The 24,113-nt window shown below is 40.9% G+C and overlaps 1 protein-coding gene across 2 annotated transcripts in view; it reads right to left on the bottom strand.

The window, feature by feature from the left end:
- Positions 1 to 256: 256 nt before the first annotated feature.
- RETREG1 (reticulophagy regulator 1) overlaps positions 257 to 24,113 on the bottom strand; it is a 158,178-nt gene continuing 134,321 nt past the window's right edge. For both annotated transcript variants that reach the window (XM_070476506.1, XM_070476507.1), the window contains 6 exons: positions 13,386 to 13,512; positions 10,781 to 10,865; positions 7,992 to 8,129; positions 7,133 to 7,197; positions 6,763 to 6,889; positions 257 to 4,263 (listed from right to left, as the gene is read on the bottom strand). In XM_070476506.1, coding sequence (XP_070332607.1) covers positions 3,770 to 4,263; positions 6,763 to 6,889; positions 7,133 to 7,197; positions 7,992 to 8,129; positions 10,781 to 10,865; positions 13,386 to 13,512 — 1,036 coding nt within the window. In that variant the 3' untranslated portion in view covers positions 257 to 3,769. The remainder of the gene's footprint in view (positions 4,264 to 6,762; positions 6,890 to 7,132; positions 7,198 to 7,991; positions 8,130 to 10,780; positions 10,866 to 13,385; positions 13,513 to 24,113) is intronic.

Consider the following 24,113-nt stretch of genomic DNA (forward strand, 5'->3'; position numbering starts at 1 on the left):
AATGAAGAGCTACTTAGGGTGAGGTTGGAAGTGTCCCGAACAAGAGATTCTCTCTCCCTGGAGTTTTGGTTATGACATCCTCTCAGCTAGCCTACCCAGGGCTGTCCAAAAGTCACCTCATCAAGATAACAAAGACACATTTATCATTCTCATCATTTAAGACCTTCCAAGGGTTTTAGGAGCTCCATGCCAGGAATGGGACAGAGACCAAATATCTGTATTTTATTATCACAAAATCACATACATAATATCCTACTGGTTCTAAATTAATACACCTTTATTTGAAATTTTTCTTTCTTGTTAAGGATGATAAGAAATTCACAAGTAACTAACAGAATAAAGATGGGTCAAGTACAATGAGATACAAAGGAAGTGGCGATGGGTATTTAGAATAGAAAAATGGCATCAACTAGGGAGATAAGTTTTCATTAAGGAGTTGACATTTCAGATGGGTACTGAAGGAGGTGGGGATAATGAGGACTTCATCTGTAGGTGGAAATAAAGGGGGTAGAGAAGAGATCCTGTGGACAGAGGAAAGTAAGGGGCATATTTAGGAAGATTACATACCTAGCTTGTGTGATACAAAAGAAATGGTAAAGAAAGGGAAAGAAGACAAGGAAGTATTAAGGTATCACCTTAGGGTAAAGAGTTAAATTCTAGAATTTGCCATTCACTTTGCAGTTGGTAAACAGCAGAGACTCAGAGTGTTTCTGTTTTTATGGGCATGAGGAATATAACTGGACCTTGAGTGGATCCAGCAGCAGTACCTGCAATTGATTGGAAAAAACATTAGAAAAGACCAGGTCTATCATCAACAGGTCCCTGATAAATGCAAGCCCACTGACGAAGAGAACTTTGAGTTAAATTTCTCCTCAGCATATCGAGGTACTATGTTAATGTGTTTTCAAAAATCACTTCTCAAGATTTTTAGGGAGAAAACAGTAAAAATGTTGCAGAATGAGAATATAAATACTGCTTTAAACATAGATTGACCTTCCAAAACGAACTTGAGCCCTGCTTTATTGTTTCAGATCAAAATGCATGATCAGTGTATGCTTTTCCCATTGTATGGTTTTGCTCAGCATTTCCTATAAGTGAACAAGACATCTTTCTATACCTCCTCTGCAATTAAAAAAAAAAATCCATGCTTCCCATTTTAATGACTGTATAAATTCTCATAGTAAAAGGATCTGTAGTTTCCCACTGAACTGAATCAATCACTAGGTTTATTGTTAGCACATCTTAAAACCAGAAACAGGACTATATGTAATGTCCCCCACTCCCCGACATGCCAGAAACACATACACACACACATATAAGATGAAAACCCTCGACATCCCAATGTTTGATAGACTTAAGAGTACCATTATTACGTTGTGTAAATTTATAGTCACATAGGGCTTCCCTGGTGACTCAGTAAAGAATCCACCTGTATTGCAGGAGACCTGGGTTCAAGCCCTGCATCATGAAGATCTCCTGGAGAAGGAAATGGCAATCCACTCCAGTATTCTTGCCTAGGAAATCCCAAGGAAAGAGGAGCCTGGCAGGCTACACTCCATGGGGTCCCAAGAGTCAGGTATGACTTAGCGACTAAACCACCACCATTCTTCAACAAATGCTATTAAAGTGCATATGTAGTTATAACGCAAGTATCCACAGAGAGTTGGCATGTCTCCACCATAGGGCTGGTAACACATTTTCCTACCCTACCTACCTACCTCCCTATCCCCAGCCCCTGTTAATTTATAGTTTATAACATTTGATTCTAGCTTTACTGTTTATACCAAATCTTGAGTTTAATCTCTTTGTAAGCTGCAGCCCATGGGGTCGCAAAGAGTCGGACATGACTGAGCGACTGAACTGAACTGACCGAAGCTTATAACACATTCTTTAATTATTTGAGTTAAATTTAACTTATTTTTCTCCTCATAGAAGAAACTGAAAAGACCTTTAAACTTTCTGACTTCATGGCCAAGAGTATTTTTTCCAATGAAGAAACATACACATAAAAAAAGAAACCTGGTAACAAACTATTTTATAAATAGGTTACTGTATTTTTCTTCATGTCCAGAAACTCTTGCTGAAACAGAAGTCAGGGATATTCCTCACAAACCCACACAGCTCATAGATCTAACACCAGGTTTTCATTTGTACTGAAATGGGCAAGATGATGAAGGCACAGGCTCACTTTTGTTTTGATAAAGGACGTCAAACACAGTCATGAGGCACTAATGACAGGGATGCATCATCAGTCACGAAAAGCAAGCGGTCAGAGTTTTCAGTCACTTCTCTCCCTTTAACGTTTGGCAAAATTCAGCCTAGATATTTTAATACCTCAGAAAGAAAAACTAAATATGAGATGCTACATTAAAAGGTCAGGTGATATATTATCACTCTTTAGACACAGAAGGGAAGGGATGAAATAAAGAGAGGGGACCGCAGATTTTCTGTATTCTTGGATTATCCTTCCTTTCTGAGGGGCTCAGATGTCTGCGTGCATCTGTTGAATGCCAGCTCTACCTGAAGATTGAAGAGATGGTTGGTAGCTGCGGACATGGTCCCTCGACATTATTAAAAGTTTCTATCGCACAAACAGAATTAGCTTGATTTCTGCTCTTTAGTCCTGTGTGAAAAACTAAGCCGAATTTGATTATCTATAAGTGATCTAAAAACTTTAAAGTAAAGGAAAATATATATTCTAGCTTCCTAAGAAGAAACAGATTACAGGTTTCGACTTCAATGGCAAATAAATACATTTGAAAGCCAAGCAAGTTTCTCTCCTGCCGGGGAGTCAGACTATGAAAACAGTTCTGGTTTCTCTACGGTGGATGACCACATCACTCATAGAACATACCAGGAACTAGTTTCACAATTTTAAGAGACTTTTTTCCGTAATATGAAAGGTGAGGGTTGAATCTAGTTCTGAGCAGGCAGAATAGATCTGCACTCACAACATCCTTATCACAAATACATGACAAATGAAACAACAAAGTGTGGCCGATCTCTGTTTACATCAAGACCTTGTAGACACATGATATCTAAGTACTTGCTTTCTATGCGCTAATATTACCCATTGCCAAGACTCCAACTTGGCAGTCAATGGAGTGTGCCATTTACAAGGAAGCCTGAAATCTACAACTGCAGAAATAACATGGAAATGTATCAGCCTATCTAACGTAAATATATTTTCAAAAAGTTTTCCTAGGAAATTGACTTTAATAGTATCTCCCAAGTCTTTCAACCAAAGTGACTTTGATAATTTTTGTCTTTTTATGTCAAAATCCACCAAAAATTTTTAACTGTGTCCAATATTAGGAACAAGGAGCCAATACAACATGTGTTCACAATTAATTGTTAATATTTCAGTGAGTTACAATAAACTGTTTTTGCATGCTTGAAAAATTGTGAAGAAAACATTAAGGAATACTTATGGGAGGATCTCAATAATTGGGTGTTTTCATTTTGCTTTAAAAACAACTTCTAATATTCAACTCCAACAACACAGTAAGTGTGTGTATATATATATACACATATATATAAAGTTCATTTCCATGCTCATTACATAAAAATAACTATGAGAAATATCAATCTATCAGTGTCAGCTGACATATATCCAATGAATTCACTGCAGAGGAGGGGGAAAGACCAAAAAAATTCTAAAGTAATCAGTAAAGCTCACAGTTTGAAAAGATTTGATTTTTTTTTTTTTTTTGCTTGCTTGAAATTCTTTTGGTAGTTTGTGCTCTGTCATAATAAGCCAATTCCCAGACTAATGGCCTCCAAGCAGATTTGAAAGGAAGCCTGAAGACTTCTTATTTTGCTGGCCTTCTGCTTCCTGGTCTTGTGACAGTCCCAATTCACTCTCAATTTGATCAAGCTCTGACTGGTCCAGGAGTTCAAAGTCATCGCCCTCCTCCGTGTCTGTGTCCTCCCCGGGGCTGGGAGCAGCCTGAGACAGCACTTGGCGCACGCCCGCCAACTGGTCTTTGACCGCGGCGGTCACCGCGGCCGTGATGACGTCCCCAGCCAGGTTGCTCATCAGGTTCAGGGTCTGGTCACTGCTCAGAGGAAGGGTGAGACCAGCTGCTGACTTCTTCTCTACGCTCTGTCTGGGACCACTGTCCAACTGCTCCTTTTTTCTCTTGAGCTCAGTGGGCAAGCCAAGGCTCAATTCATCTTCATCGTTTGTTCCCGTGCCATTTTCTAGCGATGGAAAATCTGAAAGGTCTCGAGAGAAAACTTCCTCACTAGGTCGGTCAAGATCTGTAAAATGCAGGATAGAAGTTGAGGCTTAAGCAAAACCATAATAATTTTTTTTTTTAATGATTCAACTTTTAACTGATGAAGCTGTTGTTGTTTAGTCTTTAAGTCATATCCGACTCTCTGGCAATCCCACAGACTGCAGCCCATTGGGCTCCTCTGTCCATGGGATTTCCCAGGCAAGAATACTGGAAGTGAAAATGAAATGAAAGTGAAAGTCTCTCAGTCGTGTCTGACTCTTTGCGACCCCCATGGACTGTATACAGTTTAGGCCAGAATACTGAAGTGGGTAGGGTAGCCTTTCCTTCCCAGGGGATCTTCCCAACCCAGGGATCGAACCTAGGTCTCACCCCATAGTCCATGGGGATCACAAAGAGTCAGACACAACTGAGCGACTTTCACTTAAGAATATTGGAGTGGGCTGCTATTTCCTTCTCCAAGGGGGATCTTCCCGACTCAAGGGTAGAACTCATCCCCTGCGTTTCCTGCATTGGCAGGTGGATTCTTAACCACTGAGCCACCAGGGAAGCCCAGTTTATGAAGTAACAGTTTACTATCACAGACATACAAAAAATGGAAAAATCATAGGTTTATAAGACCCTGTAAAGCCATAATAAATTTGAAGTCTGAATTGTCTAAAAGATCCCTGCTTTTAATTGGAATCCTCTGGATCACCTTGGCATTCTTCTAGACTCCCAGCTCAGCTTCAGTCAACTTAACCATATATCGGATTCCTCCAAAGTCTGGGACTCTCCACAAGTACACAAATACATTGTGTCCCCTGATGGCCTTAACTTTCCTCTTTAAGGACAAGAAGTGTGTAATGACTTACTATTCAACTTATCTAAAAGTCAGCTTGGGCTCTGATTAGAGTTTAATGACAGTGAAAATGATAGTCACTCAGTCTTGTCCAGCTCTTTGTAACCCCATGGACTGTAGCCCGCCGGGCTCCTGTATCCATGAAATTCTGCAGACAAAAATACTAGAGTGGGTTGCCGTTCCCTTTTCCAGGGGATCTTCCCAACCTAGGGATCAAATCCAGGTCTCCTGCATTGCAGGCAGATTCTTTACCATCTGAGCCACCGGGGAAGCCCCTGAGACAACATGCTTAAAATCAAAGGGTTTGTTATCCTGATCTTGCAGATGTTTACAGCTTGTAGAGCTTGAGAGGACTTCAGTGAGCCTCTTGTTCTAATGCACTTTAAAGATGAGGAAATTGAGACCCACAGAAATTAATTATGTCACTGTGCAAGGCCATTTAGTAAGTTAATGACAAAGGCAAGGCTACACTTGGGTTTCCCAATCTCCCAAACTGTATTATTTCAACATCACATAGCCTTCTTCCTTCCTCTAGAAAAAGGAAGTATGTTCTTGCCTGTAAAGACATGTAAAATAATTTATTCATAATCCTCCATTATAATTGCTTATATTTTCAGTATATGGTTAAAATAATCCAATGAGACTACCAAAGCTTATTGCACAAGAGTTGTCTCAAATTTTATTTTAAATTGTACTTAACCTAATTATAAAAAAGAAGAAAGCTTTTTTTTTTTTTAACTAACTTGGAAGAAAAATACGAGCAACCCTGAAGTCAGCTTTTGATTCAGGAAACCTGACCCCACGGTTCAGTCCCTCTTAATGAGAGTTGGCACTGGGTATACGGGATTAGCTTTTCTCTTCCCCTCTCCCCCTACTGTGGTCTTTGCTGGTGGCTCAGATGGTAACGAATCTGCCTGCAATGCAGAAGACCCAGGTTCAATCCCTAGGTTGGGAAGATTCCCTGGAGATGGGAATGCCTACCCACTCCAGTATTCTTACCTGAAGAATCCCATGGACAGAGGAGCCTGGTGGGCTACAGTCCACGGGGTCACAAGGAGTTGGACATGACTGGGCGTGTATGTGTACGTGTCTCACTATTTCCCATTACTGCTATAAATAATGCCACCAGACATTCCAGAAGCTTTTTCATTGTCAATTGTTTTAAAAATAAAGGCAGATTTGGACACTGACTGGCTTAGACTTTTTTCTCACACTCTTAAATAATAGATTTTGAGATATAATTCATGTACTATAAAACTTACCCTTTTAAAGTGTACAGTTAAGTGGTCTTTGGTACATTCCCAAGGCTGTACAATAGCTCCACTCTCTAATTCTAGAACATTCTCATCACCCAAAAGGAAACATATTAATTACCAGTCACCCACCAGTCCCTCTTCCCCCAGCCCCTGGCAGTCACTCATCTAATTTCCTTCCATATGGATTTGTTGTTCTGGATATTTCATATACATGGAGTCACACAATGCATGGACTTGTGTGTTTGGCTTCCTGCACTCAGCATATCATGTTCAAGGTTTATCCATATGGTAGCAGGTGTCAGTGTTTCTAGAGCCGAGTGATATTCCATTGCATAGACGTACCACACTTTATCTAGTTAGAAGCTGACACAGTTAAATACTTTTGCATGGACTCAAAATAACAGAGCATCTACAGGCGTGAACATACCGTCAGAAGTGTCTGTCTGTGGAGTGTATCCTTCTGAGAGGTTGAAGGTCCCATTGTCTGTCCAGGAGACCTCCGACACATCGGTGTCAGACACAGACAATTCTTTGGCGGCAGTGGTAAGGCTAATCTGTATTAATATAAATGCCAGTAACACATTTCAAACTTCTATGGGAGGTCTTTCTAAAAATCCAACTAACACCGAAAATGTCAGAATAATAAGAACCAGATGAGGGTTTTCCTTTTAATAGTTTATAATCATCTTAGAGAAATAGGAGAAGTTGTATTAAGAAAATCATTCCAGTTTTGGTACAAGTAGATACATTGACAGGCAAACCACACAGGAACGAATTGAAAACTGAACAAAAAATACCTTAGGACAAAGAGCTGAAAAGTCTAATTCACTGTCATCTTTGTGACTTTTTTCTTTATCTGCTTCTGTTGAGAAAAAATTTGGAAGCTTTCAGTTTCCTGGCTGGCTCAGACAGAGTGTATTTTATCCATTATATATCCTGATCCCACAATCCTCATATCCTCCAATGCCTCCACATAATTAAATGTCTGCACATAACGAGCATCACCTATTTGCAAGTGCTCGGTTTCCAAGGGAAATGGTCCATATCAGTGGCTCTCACAGCGTGGCCCCTGTCCACAGCAGCAGCAGCAGCACTGGGAATCTTTCAGAAACACAAATTCCCAGGCCCTCCCCCAGACCAACTCAATCAGACACTCTGGGGGAAGCCGCGTAATCTAAGCTTTATGAAGCTCTCGAGATAATTCTGGTGCTCGCTCTAGTTGAGAATCTATAAGGTCAGAGGCCAAGTTAAAATGTGAAAAAGGATCGCACCGGCCTTCCCTCTATTTTCTCTTCCTTCCCCTCTTCCATGGTTCCCACTCTCTGCCCTGCCTGTGTCACTTGTTATTTGCAAGCAATTACTCCAAAAGAAAACAATGTAGAGAAAGTAAACAATAAATAGTAAATATAGACCTCCGAAGCCTTTTCTCTTTCCCCTGATAGTTTGGATTAAAAAGTCACTTTATTATACGTGTGAGAAAAGAATAATACAAGCCTAAATAGGAAAAGGCTATGTTACTTTGTGGGGGAATCTGCTTCTGTAATAATATGTAGTTAATGGCTAAAATGCCCTAAAATGTATTCAAAGTGATTTCATAATAAAGAGCCAGCAATGCCTCATTTCAGGTGTGGAATCTAAAATCCAAATGTTACCTACCAGATCTCTCACGTTTCTTCTGGTTAATATATTCTCTGATTCCAAAATCTAGTTTCAGGAGAAATGACTTGATTTTGCTGTATATTTTTTGTCCAATATCATTACACTTGAACAGTGGACACAAAAATGCACACAGCACTGAAAGATAAGGAGGAAGAGAGGTTAGGGGAAATGACCTTGCTTTCCAACTACCTATTAGTATTTCACAAAATTATTTCAGTTCCTTTACTGACAAAGTGGGTTTTCTTCCTTGGGGAAATGCCTCTGTGAAACAAGTTCATAATTTCATTCTTCCCCTTGTAATGAAAACATTTTCACCTACACACATACACACACACACACACACACACACACACACACACACACACACACACCTCATGGTCATTGTTCTCAAAGACTTTGAAATTAGATAACCCCATCCGCTCCAACCCTCTTACACTCAAAATTCATACAAAATTCATACGTGGTTCTCACACAACAGTCCTGGATTAACATATCAACTCTACTCATTTGTTAAATGACATTTCTCCATAGAAAAGTTACACTATCCCTTAGCCTCTCATCAGTCATATTAGGATAATAACATCATCTCTGGGGGTTGCTGTGAAGAATAACTGAGATGAATACAGACCATCTGACTAATGCCTGGCCCATATTTAGACCCTCTTTCCCTGGCTCTCTTCTTTCTCTCTTAAACAAGGCAGCTCAAGGGCTGACACAGCCCACGTCAGTTCTACCTGGGAGAATGGATTTAAGCTCTGACCATCTGCTTTCCCTTGCGGCTCAGCTGGTAAAGAATCTGCCAGGAATGTGGGAGACATGGGTGTGATCCCTGGGTTGAGAAGATCCCCTAGAGAAGGGAAAGGCTATCCATTCCAGTATTCTGGCCTGGAGAATTCCATGGACTATACAGTCCATGGGGTCGCAAAGAGTCAGACATGACTGAGTGACTTTCACTTCACTTCATCTGCCTTTTGTGCTAGGCTTTAGGAATATGAAAAGAAATGAAGATCAACACAGTATGCCCTAATCAACATTGTATGCCCTCATGTTTAGTTCTTTGCCAGTTGTTAGGACACATGCCCATTTACCTTCTTTAAATAGGAGTTGTAAACTCAAATATCTTTAGAAGCCGAGAAGGTATATGTAAAATGTAAAGGCTGGTGCAAGAAAAATATGGAAATGTGAAGGTTAGTTTAGTGGAGAGTTGCTGCCCCATCGAAAAAGGTGGCAGGGCCAGACTGTCACATTTTTCAGGAAAAGCATGAAGTCACAACTTTTTTACAGCACCTCTGAGTTATAGTTGATATATGATAAATTGCATACATTTAAAGTGTACAGTTTGAAAAGTTTTGACACATGCATATAACTAAGAAATTGTCTTTATGACAAATAATGAACATGCCTGCCAGCCCCCAAAGTTTCCTCCTATTTCTCTTAGCCCTTCCTCTCCTGCCTTTCCCAACCCCACCTACCTCATCCTAGGCAATCATTTATGTGTGTTGTTACTAAAGATTACTGTGAATTATAAATAAAGGGAATCACACAGTGTGTAGTTTCTTTTTAAACCTGGCCTCGCCCACTCAACCTAATTACTTTTCTATTTATCCAGACTGTTGCATTTATCAATTTTTTAGTGTTGAGTAGTAATCCACTGTATGAATTACATCACAATTTGTTTACCCACTTATCTATTGATGGATATATGAATTATCTTCTGATTTCAGCTACTACAGATAAAGTGAAAGTTGCTCAGTCGTGTCCGACTCTTTGCAACCCCATGGACTATACAGTCCATGGAATGCTCCAGGCCAGAATACTGGAGTGGGTAGACTACAGGTAAAGCCTCTATGAACATCTATGGGCAAGTCTTTGTGAAGGTGTATGCTTTCATTTCCCTTGGGTAAATAAATACCTTGCTTTGAAATGGCTGGGTCATACAGTCGTGTTCTGAAAAACTGCCAAATTGTTATCCAGAGTGGCTGTGCCATTTTACCGATCCACCAAGAGTGCATGAGAACTCTAACTGTTCCATATCCTGCCTAATACTTGATACGGTCAGTAGTTTTAATTTCTGCCACTTTGGTGGGGGTATAATGGTGTCTAATTGTGCTTTTTTAAAAAAATAACTTTACTTATTATTTTTGGCTGTGTTGTGTCTTCATTGCTGCGTGGGCTTCTCTCTAGTTGGGGCGAGCAGGGGCTTCTCATTGCTGTGGCTTTTCTTGTCGTGGAGCACAGCCTGTAGGGTGTCTGAGCTTCAGTGGCTGGAGCACGTGGGCTCAGAAGCCGTGGCTCCCGGGCTCCAGAGCACAGGCCCAATAGTTGTGGTGCACGGGCTTAGCTGCTCCAAGGCATGTGGCATCTTCCCAGACCAGGGATCAAATCCATGTTTCCTGCTTTTGGCAGGCGGATTCTTCACCACTGAGCCACCAGGGATGCCCTCATTGTGCCTTTAATTACATTTGAGCTGTCAATCACGCACAATGGCAAAGGAATTAATGTGTTTTGGAGCGGTGGAGAATAAAACGTTATCGTTTTATTGACACAATTTAAAATAAAATGAGTCATTTACAACCTCGCTTTTTGACAGCGATTTGTACAATTGTGGAAAAGCAACATGTCTCTAGAAAAAGGAGAAACTTTGAAGAGCAGAAAATTAAAGAAGAGTCAACTTGCTTTATAATCAAGAACTCATAGCTGCTCTTCTAAGTTATGGAAGTTGCTTATAGACCATTAAAGAACATCGTATGTGTAGTATCAATTAGCCGAATGCTCTACATACTTACACAGTAGATAGCTGAGTATAACCCCAGGAATGTAACTCCCCAAGATGGTAAAAAAGGTGCACACACTGCAGACCAGGAGACAAAACTAGAAGGAACAGAAGTAACGTGACAGTTACTCACTTGCTCAAAACACCAAGACACTTCAGAGCAGAGGACAGACACACAGTTGTTCATCTGTTTGCCATCTATCATGTTGTGGCAAAAGTTCTTCAAACAGTGTTCTCTGCACTTAATGACTGCTGTGTTCAACGAGCCTTAACCCACTTTCACATTTAATAATAATCATTTTGAAGATTCCAGAAGCTAATTTCTGGTGCAGAGAACATCTCCCATTAATCATGCCAGCGGCTATCTTACTAGATGCAAGAGACCTGAAGAGTAGTATGTACCCGGAAACTTCTTTTTTTTTTGTCATTTTATTTTTATTTATTTATTTATTTATTTATTTATTTATTTTATTAGTTGGAGGCTAATTACTTTACAATATTGTAGTGGTTTTTGTCATACATTGACAAGAATCAGCCATGGTTTTACATGTATTCCCCATCCTGATCCCCCCTCCCACCTCCCTCTCCGCCCGATCCCTCTGGGTCACTCAATGAAAACAACGCAGCCCAGGAATGAAATCTGTAAGTTCAAACTACATCTGTATGTCCATGAAAATCCACAAATCCAGCAAAACACGTTAGACAAATTAGAGGTATTTACATTAACATAACAGCAATTTACCCAGAGGGTAAGCAATTGTGATTGTAGATTACCAGTAGATTGTAGGATAAAGCTACTGGCCATTACTGTCCTCCTTTCTAATCATCTGCCCCTCAAACCGACTCCACTCCTATGTCACCTGGAAACCAACGATGAGTGAAACTAAATTCCTACGGCAAAATTCAGTTATTTTCTTTCCCTCTGTCAGTTGTGGCCAAAAGAATCTCAGTTGTTTTAGGAAATTAAAACATCAAGACAGAAAAATTGTCCCATAAAGTCTTCACTTCTTTCCCATACTCTATTCTTTAACTATCTTACTCCTTTGCTTTAAATTATGGTACTAAATTTCACTGATAAGCCAAGGAAATTCATTAAGGGAATTTCAAAATAAGTCATGAGGATAGCATATATAATTCTGATCAACAACTGAGAAAGAGAAACAGGAAGGGGGTCTAAAATTCAGATTAATTTTGATTTTTCATTCTTGGCACAGGGTTAACAAATTCACTAGTCAAAGGAAAACAGATGAACCTGTGGGAACAAAATTAAGAGTTATTTCTCAAGTATCAGGGGTCCTTGAAGAATATGGAATTCTACTAGCAAAATGGAAGAGGAAAGACCATAAAAGTTAAAAGAACAGATAAAAGCATTACTATATACAGAATTCAGTTTTGCAAAGGGATTTCATATTATCCACTAAATCTGTATTAAGAGCATCGTCATCTTAAGACTAACTGACTTGGGGCACATTAGTGTAACCCAATGCAGAAGTCTAAGTTCAGAATCTTCTGACAATGTGTTTAATCATTTCAATAAAAGAAGCAAGAAAAGCACAAACTCACCCCGCCCCGCCACCATATTGGTATCTATTCTAAAAACTGCCTTCAGTGATTAAAATGATTTATCCATATATAATGTGGCAGCGTTAGCATGCTCAAAAGGTGTCCAAGTATAGTTCTACTTTTCATTGAAGGTTAGATCTCCTGTAAGAGAGGGATTTTAAACGAGGACATTCCTAGGTCCTTCCTTCCCATGACAGGTGGACATTCAAGAAACTTGACTACAGCACTGGAAGGGGAGGGTCTACTGATGGCTCTGCACCTCACCCGTGGTGTCAGGATACAGCCGAAGCTGTTTCTACACATAGAAACACTGCAGTGTGCATTTCTCCTTGCAGCCCCTTCAAACCACTCTTGACTCTTCTCATGGGTTTTCATCTTCATTGGAAAAATACTCATTCCATTCATATGATCACTATGAATGTTGCTGCCAAAGGTTTCCTTTCTTAAGTAAATCATTCAAGAATCTTCACTTTTTTAGACTGAAAGTGAGATTCAGTTACCTCCAAAAGCATCCTCAAAGGGCTATGTGTTCATTCTATCTCCCTTTGACTTGAGAACCAGACTAGATTAACATAAACTGAAATTCTTTTTTTAATTAATTGATTTTTAATTAAAGGACAATTGCTTTACAACATAGTGTTGGTTTCTGCCATATGTTAATGTGAATCAGCCAATTCTATACATATGTCCCCTCCCTTTTGAACCTCCCTCCCACCTCCCATCCCATCACCCCTCTAGGTTGTCACAGAGCCCCTAACACATTTTTATCTTTGGTCTGGTTGAGAAGACAAATCATCATTCATCTTAGCTAAAAAGCTACATATGATAAATAGAAATCAAATTGCAACTAAATTATAAGGTTGAGGACTCTCTAGTGCTAACACACTAACATGTCCAGACCTTGCTAATATCAGTTTTTATGGTACGTTCCTAGTATGTTAATATTCAGAGTTGGAGAACTCCTACAAGCTGATGAAATAGGTTAATTCATTTGTTTCCAAGTTTATTGCATATTTTAAAGCACACACATCATTCTTCTTCCCTGGAAAACTTGCCTTGCCAGGGCTCTGCTGTTTAAACACAGACATTTCTTGAAGAAATATGCTGAAATTCATCCATGATTCTGCAAGACAATGGCTGAACCCAGGTCTTTCATCTGGTTTCGAATTGATAACTTCCCAGCTAAAGAGAGAGAAAGAAAACAAAACTTTTAACTGAACTTTGGATAATTCACTCAATATTCATTGCTTCAGCAGATATTCACTGAGCACCTCCTAGCGACTACACTCGCTGGAAAAGCCACATGAATTCAGAGATGAACAAGTCAGATATATGTCCAGGGAAGTTCACAGGCCAAGGCCAGCATGGAACTCCATGATTTTCTGGTCACAAAAAGGAAAAGCATAGGATGGAGGCTCTGGGGCATCTTTGAAGATGTCACTTTTATGGTACGATCTGGATTTGCACTCTTTCCTATAAGGGCTTGGAAGGGTTCCAGACAAAACAGTGTATAGCATGTGCAAGAGGCCCTGGTGTGAGACGGAGCTGAAGCACCATTGAGCCTGGTGTGGCTGCAACACAGCGAACCAGAGAATAACACTGCAGGGAGCTGGGATGGTAGGAAGAGACCTTGTGGGATTCTTAGTAATGTTTTAAACCTTAAGGATACAGAAGCCACAGCACCTTGAAAGAAACCTTGGCATAAATTTTATCATCCTCAACATCAACACTAATATTGCATTTTCAGTATACCCTTGATCCTTGCACAACGCTCCACTGAATCCATGTATGTACAATTTATTGTTGGCACTTCATGTTGGTCATTCCCCTGCATCCAAGGATTTAGCCAACAACAGACCCTGTATATTTACTGTTGAGAAATATCCACTCTAAGTGGATGCACACAGTTCAAACCCAGGTTGTTCAACGGTCAGTGGTACTCCATGTTGGTCAACTCAGTAGAAAACTGCTAAGCTCAACAAGATCTCACAATACCCCATATTTTTCTAGAGTATCTTTTCTCAATCATCATCAAAATACATGCTGAATGTGGTGCACGTGCCAAGCATGTACTGTGGGTCCCCGTCTTCATTTTTTCCACAGGAACTAAAAACTGTTCACAACTGCTCCAGGAAGGAGACATGCAGACACTGGGCATTTCTTACAAAGCCATCAAGTTCAAATGCCACTCTTGGAATCCTACCTTATCACATAAATATACCACACAAGATCTACCAAGGGCCCCCAGACTCAAACACTCCACAGATAATTTTAAACAAATGTGCCCAGTAGAGGACACGTGGTTAGTGAAGTGTCCTCCGAGCTGTCACTGCGAGGGGGCCAGCGTGAGACTGATCTCTAGACTGGACTCCAGTAGCCCCTGGTGGCTCTGACGGTAAAGAGTCTGCACGCGGAGCAGGAGACCCAGGTTCGATCCCTGGGCGGGGAAGACCCCCTGGAGAAGGTGACGGCAACCCACTCCAGTATTCTTGCCTGCAAAGTCCCGTGACAGCGAGCCTGGAGGGCTACATTCCATGGGTCACAAAGAGTCAGACGCGACTGAGCGACTAACACTGCCACACACTTTCACTGTTAGTTCAGCCGTTCAGTTGCGTCCAACTCTCTGACCCCATGGACTGCAGCACGCCAGGCTTCCCTGTCCATCACCAACTCCCAGAGCTTGCTCAAACTCATGTCCATCAAGTCCGTGATGCCATCCAACCATCTCATCCTCTGTCATCCCCTTCTCCTCCTGCCTTCAACTCAGCCCTATGACAAATCAAAGCCACTTTGGCCCTTAGATGCTCAACTACCTAGAAACTGTTTCTCTTCAATAAACTTTCAAATCAACACCAAGAAAACTATAAGCAATACAATTTCCCTTTTTAATATAAATTTTAAGCTAATTTAAGTGAGTTCAGCAGCACTAAAAAAGAAAAAAAAAAAAGTCTTATCCTTCCTCTTTGCTCTATCAGCCTCAACCAAAGCTCTGCCAGATAGTAACTGAGCCTCCAGTGTTCAGGCCGATGCTACTCCATGAAGTAGACATTTGCCAAATGATTTCCCAACTATTGTAAGAAATGAACTTTTGGAGACATCTAGCTATCACTCATTCCATTGTAATCATTAAAATAATAATAATCAAATTAGTTCCATTATGTTTTTCATAGATTTTTGTTAAAATTATATTTGCCAGTCAATTTAACCAAATGCTCATATACTACTTACTATGCCTAGAGAGTAGAAATTAAAGTCTTCATTTATTAGGTTAGCCAAAAATTTTGTTTGAGTTTTTTCATAAGATGCTACCCCATATGAACTTTTTGGCCAACCCAGCATGTCATGCACTGAGCCAGCCGCAGAGGAGCCTACCTTTGGCAATTTGTTAACAAGCCTATGTTGTTGTAGAAAGGAAGCCATAGGTTAGTAGCCAGTTCAGTTTTCACTCTCCTGTACAAAATTGTTTCCCATTAAGTGGATGCACTGGCAAGGTTTTGTTACAAACAGTGACCTCCTAGCCAAGCACTGACTGTTTCTTTTAATAGGTCTGGAATCATTCATAGGATATGCAGGCCTAGTGCTAGATTTGGTCACCAGTGTCAGCAGGCTTGCTCAGTGAGTCACGAGTGGGTAGAGTTCATGAATACATATGTAATATTGTAATATTGAGAAGGAAAAAATCACAGAAGAATACACACAGCATGATTTCATTTTTATAAAGCTCAAAATCACATTAAGCCAACAGTTCTTTAAGCAAGGGTATGTTAAAAACAGAAAAAAAAAAAAATTCAGGAGAGCAGTTACCTCAGAAGAGAGTGTGTAAGGAATAAGACTTAAGTTGGCAATTCTTGAATATCCTTATGTTATATATCTTAATTCAAGTGCTGGATACACAAGAATGATGTATAAATATCACTGTTCTTAAAGCTATATACACGTACACATTCACAGCCTTGATTTAAAATTCCCTGATTGTTGTTGCTTTTCAGTCACTCAGTTGTGCCTGACACTTTGTGACCCCAAGGACTGCAGCATGGCCAGGCTTCCCTGTCCTTCACCATCTCCTGGAGCTTGTTCAAACTCCTGTCCATAGAGTCAGTGATGCCATCCAACCATCTCATTCTCTGTTGTCCCCTTCTCCTCCCGCCTTCAATCTTTCCCAGCATCAGGGTCTTTTCTGGTGAGTTGGCTCTTCACATCAGGTGGCCAAAGGATTGGAGCTTCAGCTTCACCATCAGTCCTTCTAATGAATATTCAGGATTGATATCCTTTAGGATTGATTGGTTGGATCTCCTTGCAGCCCAAGGGACTCTCAAGAGTCTTCTCCAACACCACAGTTCAAAAGCATCAATTCTTTGGTGTTCAGCATTGTTTACGGTCCAACTCTCACATCCATACATGACTACCAGAAAAAGCATAGCTTTGACTATATGGACCCTTGTCTGCAAAGTAATGCCTCTGTTTTTTAATACACTGTCTAGATTTATCATAGCTTTTCTTCCAAGGAGCAAGTGTCTTTTAATTTTGTGGCTGCAGTCACCATTTGCAGTGATTTTCGATGTAAATGTATAATCATTCTTTTGATTACATGAGTAACATTCTTACATGAGTACATCCCACTTCACATCTTACAGTCAAAATACAAATGTTACCTCCTGTGACAGTACTTTGGGGCAATAAATTCCACCGGCTACTTATCTTTATTTTGGACAAAACCCCCTTAGGGAGTTCCCTCATGGGTAGTGGTTAGGGCTCAGTGCTTTCACTGCCGTGGCCAGGATTCAACCTCTATTTGAGGAACTAAAATCCTTGTGGCTCACCGAAAATTTTCTTTTAAATGCCTTGAACAATTCTAATGAAACCTGCATTACTGTAAAAATCACAAACAGAAATGAGAAATCCATTGTGTACATCATGAAAATATCATCTAACCAAATGGGTTTTGGAGTGTAAATGCCTGAGATAAAAATAAATGTATAGATTGTCCTGAATAAAATTTAATGGAAATATGATTTAAGAAGAAAATTCAGAACTCAAGGGCCAAGAAGAGATGTCCCTCTACATGTACACTCTAATTAATAATGCACCTGGCAGAGTTACTTTCTGGGAGTTTCATAAGACTTTTAAACTGTCCAGTGGCTAATTCTGAGGACCAGTGGACCATAATTTCCATTGTCTTCCATTATATATAGTCTACCAGTAACTCACGTCACCACAGTTCTATTTAGGTAATTCAGTTACATAATATATTTGAATAATACAGTTATATAATTTAGGATGAGATGGGACAATTGATGGCAACTTTTCAAATTCCCTTCTTTTATAAATGGGGAAAGGGAGATCTCTATTTTCTCAGCTAGTTCAGGGCAGAGCCTGATTTCCAACACTGTTCTCTTCCCTTTAAAACACGTGCCCCTATACTACCCAAAGCAATCTATAGATTCAATGCAATCCCTATCAAACTACCAACGGTATTTTTCACAGAACTAGAACAAATAATTTCACAATTTGTATGGAAATACAAAAAACCTCGAATAGCCAAAGTAATCCTGAGAAAGAAGAATGCAACTGGAGGAATCAATCTGCCTGACTTCAGACTATACTACAAAGCCACAGTCATCAAGACAGTATGGTACTGGCACAAAGACAGAAATATAGATCAATGGAACAGAATAGAAAGCCCAGAGATAAATCCACGAACCTATGGTCACCTTATCTTCGACAAAGGAGGCAAGGATATACAATGGAAAAAAGACAACCTCTTTAACAAGTGGTGCTGGCAAGACTGGTCAACCACCTGTAAAAGAATGAAACTAGAACACTTTCTAACACCATACACAAAAATACACTCAAAATGGATTAAAGATCTAAATGTAAGACCAGAAACTATCAAACTCCTAGAGGAGAACATAGGCAAAACACTCTCCGACATAAATCACAGCAGGATCCTCTATGACCCACATCCCAGAATTTTAGAAATAAAAGCAAAAATAAACAAATGGGACCTAATGAAACTTAAAAGCTTTTGCACAACAAAGGAAACTATAAGGTGAAAAGACAGCCCTCAGATTGGGAGAAAATAATAGCAAACAAAGCAACAGACAAAGGATTAATCTCAAAAATATACAAGCAATTCCTCCAGCTCAACTCCAGAAAAATAAATGACCCAATCCAAAAATGGGCCAAAGAACTCAACAGACATTTCTCCAAGGAAGACATACAGATGGCTAACAAACACATGAAAAGATGCTCAACATCACTCATTATCAGAGAAATGCAAATCAAAACCACAATGAGGTACCATTACACGCCAGTCAGGATGGCTGCTATCCAAAAGTCTACAAGCAATAAATGCTGGAGAGGGTGTGGAGAAAAGGGAACCCTCTTACACTGTTGGTGGGAATGCAAATTAGTACAGCCACTATGGAAAACAGTGTGGAGATTTCTTAAAAAGCTGGAAATAGAACTGCCATATGACCCAGCAATCCCACTTCTGGGCATACACACCAAGGAAACCAGATCCGAAAGAGACACGTGCACCCCAATGTTCATCGCAGCACTGTTTATAATAGCCAGGACATGGAAGCAACCTAGATGCCCATCAGCAGACGAATGGATGAGGAAGCTGTGGTACATATACACCATGGAATATTACTCAGCCATTAAAAAGAATTCATTTGAATCAGTTCTAAAGAGATGGATGAAACTGGAGCCCATTATACAGAGCGAAGTAAGCCAGAAAGATAAAGACCATTACAGTATACTAACACATATATATGGAATTTAGAAAGATGGTAACGATAACCCTATATGCAAAACAGAAAAAGAGACTCAGATGTATAGAACAGACTTGTGGACTCTGGGAGAAGGCAAGGGTGGGATGTTTCAAGAGAACAGCATTGAAACATGTATATTATCTAGGTTGAAACAGATCACCAGGCCAGGTTGGGTGCATGAGACAAGTGCTCGGGCCTGGTGCACTGGGAAGACCCAGAGGGATCAGGTGGAGGGGGAGGTGGGAGGGGGGACCGGGATGGGGAATACATGTAAATCCATGGCTAATTCATTTCAATGTATGACAAAAACCACTGCAATGTTGTAAAGTAATTAGCCTCCAACTAATAAAAATAAATGGGAAAAAAAAAAAAAAACGTGCCCTCTTCAAGGGAAGAATCCGTTCAATGACGTCTTGGAAGAGACCATGCACTGTTATTTAGAACAAGAAGGAACATAAGCTGATCAACCTCACTCCTTTAGAGTCAGGGGGAATGAAGTGCGACCCAGACCAACAGGGCATTATTAGGACCTACTCTCTACAGAAAGAAAAAAGTGCTTCCTGTTCAGAATCCAAATATTCATCAGAAGGTAAGATTCATGCCTGATGGGTGGTTTACAAGTTAATACAGGTGGCAGCTGCACATACACACACACATGCGTGGGTGCACACAGGCTCTGAGTTGCTCTATAAAGAAACTCTAGGTTTTCCTAGAGAGCCTCGCCTGGAAGACGAATAAACAGAGAATGGATCTCCTGTGAATACTGGACGATGCGAGGGAGACAGATCTTTTACATGGCATGTGGCTCTCTTCCCACCATCCTTGGCGCTGATCAACGTGCAGCAAAAGACCCAACCAAGACAAAAGGAGGTTGAAAAATGGTGTGAATCTTGGGCAAGTTCTTTTTTTTTTTTTAATCGTTAAAATTTGTTTAAACTCCTTATTTCATATTCGGGAATTGCTGATTAACAAATGTTCTGATAGTTGTTAATCAGCGACTCAGCCATGCATATACACGTATCCATTCTCCCTCAAACTCCTCTCCCATCCAGGCTGCCATGTAACAGTGAGCAGTGCTCCCTGCGCTCCACACTAAGTCCTTGGTGTGATCCATTTTCAATACAGCAGCACGCACATATCCATTCCAAACTCCCCAACTACCCCTCACCTCCATCCTCCCCCAGCAATTGGAAGCTTGACTCTGCTTCTGTTTTGTGAGTTCACTGGTATCATTTCTTTTTAGATTCCACACGTAAGGGCTTCCATATGATATTTCTGCTTCTCTGTCTGACTTACCAAGTTCTTCACCAAAGAGTGTTAAGTGATCTGTGATTGACGCTCTTCCAAGAGGAAAAAAAAAAAAGATACCAATGGCTTCAGCACTAATATTCCAGGGCTTAGGACTTCTCCACAGTTTCAGAGAGAACATGCACTTCTTTTGTTGGCCTGCTTTATTTTTCTTTCCTTCCTTCCTCCCTAACCTTCACTTGCTTCCGTCCCCTGCTAATTTTCTCTCTCCATCCTGCGTCCAGCGAGGAGCAAATCTTTGGCACACTCCAGCCAGGAGACAGAGACCGAGTGAGGGCCTCTCCGTCATGACCATCAGCCCCAGCTTCCCAGACACTCCAAGAATCCAGGTCACACGGTTCCCAGAGAAGCCGTATCTCCCAGCCTTCCCGTCTGTCACCCGGGCTCTGCCCAAGGCTCTGCAGCTGTGCAGAGCTTTCAAAAACTCCATTTAGTTACATCCTCCTTTTTTTAAAAATTGGTTTATTTTTAACTGAAGAATAACTACAATATTGTGTTGGTTCCTGCCATACATCAACACGCATCAGCCACACATATACACAGGCCGCCTCCCATCCCCATCCCGCCCTCTAGATTGTCACGGAGCCCCGGTTTGGGTTCCCAGAGTCACAAAGCAAACTACAGTCTCCTTTTTGAGAAAAACTAAAGGGAGAGATTTTTGACAAAGAACATGCTCAAGACAAGCAGCTCCTTACTGAAGAACCAACATGGTTCCACCAGCCTGAGAAGTTCTAAGGGAAATGGCTCCTGAGACAAGCAGCCTCACTTTGTCCCAGAAGGGAGCTCTGGGTTCCCAGAAGTCGAAGCCAACACCCCTTCCTTCTGCCTCTGTGTATGTGTGCACACCACGCGCTCAGTTATGTCCAAGTCTTTTCAACCCCACGGACTGAAGCCTGCCAGGCTCCTCTGTCCATGGGATTGAAAAAATGAAAAATGAGTAAAAATGAAAGTCGCTCAGTTGTGTCTGACTCTTTGCAACCCCATGGACTATACAGTCCATGGAATTCTCCAGGCCAGAATACTGGAGTGGGTACCCTTTCTCTTCTCCAAGGGATCTTCCCAACCCAGGGATCGAACCCAGGTCTCCCACACTGGAGGCGGTTTCCTTACCAACTGAGCTATCAGGGAATAATTATAATACAATTAGGCATAGACATTAGATGTGGCCAAAGTAATCTCTTTAGGCAGTTCCTATGTGGAAAGTGTGTGTGAACTCCAGAGCACTGTTTAGACAGCAGTCATGGCCTTACTCCAGAGACTCTGGTAAAGCAGGCCTGGAGCAACCTCAGAAATCTGCCCTTTGAAAATAGCATCCCAGGTGATTCTCAGACAGGAGTTTCTTTTCTTTAAAATTAATTTTTATTGGAGCATAGTTGCCTTACCACAGTGTCATTTTCTACCATACCAAAGAAAATCAGCTATTTGCTGTTGTTCACTCGCTAAGTTGTGTCTGATTCTTTTTGACCCCATGAAATGCAGCACACCAGACCTCCCTATCCCTCACCGTCTTCCAGAGTTTGCTCAAACCCATGTCCATTGAGTCAGTGATGCTATCTAACAATCTCATCCTCTGTCAACCCCTTCTCCTCCCGCTCTCAATCTTTCCCGGCATCAGGGTCTTTTCCAATGAGTCAGCTCATCACATCAGGTGGCCAAAGTGTTGGACCTTCAGCTTCAGCGTCAGTCCTTCCAGTGAACATTCAGAGTTGATTCCCTTTAGGATGGACTGGTATGCATGTGTATATATCCTCCCTGTTTGGGATTTCGCTCCCGTTTAGGTCCCCACAGAGCACTGGGTAGAGCTTCCTGTGCTCTAACGTTGGTTCCAGAGAGCATCAATAGTGTGTATACGTCAGTCTCCACTTCCCAATTCTCCCTGCAGCTCCTCCGTCCAACTCATCCTCATCCTCCCCTCCTTGGTGTCCGTAAGTATTCGTTCTCTACATCTGTGTCTCTACTTCTCCTTTGCAAATAAGCTCATCTTGAGTCACGTGTTTCTTATCCTAACAGCAACATAAGAAACACCCAGTGAGAAAATCACATAGGATTCTTGTTTCAAAAATAAGAGACAAAAGGGGAATTCTGCTTCAGGCAAGATGGTATGGCAGAGACCCAACTAGTCCTTCCGGAGCAGGGAGGTGCCACCCCGTCCCAAGGTGGGTCCTGGCAGCTAGCTGAACTGAGGAGGCAGACGTGAGAACAGAGAGAGGCTGGAGCTGGCAGGACAGTGTGTGGGGGGAGGGAGGGGGGTAAGAGCTTGCACAGAGTACAAGGCCACCTCCAGGGTCCCCTGGACTCTCCAGCTGAGGGGACCACACCGTACGTGTGAGGAACAAATAGCATCAGCAAGGATGTGAGGGAACGAGGGAAGGGAGGCCTGTGCTCACAGGGCTGGGGAGGACACTGGATCCCACCGACGGGACTAGAAATGCTCAGAATTCACACAACTGGGGAGGGTGCTCAGAGGTCCGACCTCAGGAGCGGAGAATAAGGAGTCCAGACTGAAATGCCACTGTGGTCCTAACATGGCTTAAAGCGGGGTCTCAAAGGACCCAACTGATTTAAAGTAATATAACTGTCACGCTGTTGTTTAGTCACTAAGTCGTGTCTGAGTCTTTGTGACCCTGGGGACTGTAGCCCGCCAGGCTCCTCTGTCCATGCAATTTCCCAGGCAAGAATCCTTGAGTGCGTTGTCATTTCCTCCTCCAAACTCTGTCATACATGGGAATAAAAAGTGGGGAGTTTTGTTATGGGCCAAATAACTCACATGCTCAAACTGGGATCTAAATGACTTTCTAATTTTTTTCTCTCATACCTTTTTTTATTCAGTTGAGTTTTCATTTATTTATAACATAGAAACTTACAAAAACAAAAATTTCTTAAGTATATAATTTACAGTCTCATCAAAAACCACCAAATTCCTAGGAGTAAATATTACAAAAGATGCATAAATCTCTACACTAAAAGCTACAAAATATTAGTAAGAAAAACTTAAGAAAACCTTAGTAAATAGAGGAATATGTTCACGGAGTAGATATATTGGCATACTGTAAACATGTCAATTCTCTCCAATTTGACCTACAAACTCAAAATCTCATCAGATTTTATGCCAATTGGCTGCCTAATCCCAAAATTTACATGAGAATTTAAAATGCCAAGAACAGCCAAGGTCTTGAAGAAGATGCACCAAGGAAATCTTGAAGAAGATGCACCAAGGTTCAGACATATGCTACTATATTTCAAGATCTATTGCAAAGCTATTAAATACACATGCACACACAGATGTACATGAACATATAGCTATAATTTTGGTTTTCTTTTATCTTTTGTTTGCTGCTTTCAGTGTAGAGGGTTATGCACCCTTCATGACATTTGTTCCTAGAAATCTGATGGGTTTTGATGCTATCATATATGATGTACTCTTTTAATATATGCGCAGTGACTTCCTTGCACAGTATTTATTCGACAAAATATCAAACTAACAAATGATAATGGTGGCACTATAGTTCAGTGGTAAAGAATTATCTTCATCTTTTTTCACTATAGTTAATTTACAATATTGTGTTGGTTTCACGTATACAGCAAAGTGCTTTTCTTTTACATGACTGTGTATCTTTTCTCTTTAAAATTCGCTTAACTAAAACACTGTCTAAATTTTATATTAAAAGGCACACTAGCCTTTGCACAGTTTAAGGGCTC

This window comes from Odocoileus virginianus, chromosome 14, assembly GCF_023699985.2.
Source record: "Odocoileus virginianus isolate 20LAN1187 ecotype Illinois chromosome 14, Ovbor_1.2, whole genome shotgun sequence".
In the NCBI taxonomy this organism is placed as follows: Eukaryota; Metazoa; Chordata; class Mammalia; order Artiodactyla; family Cervidae; genus Odocoileus; species Odocoileus virginianus.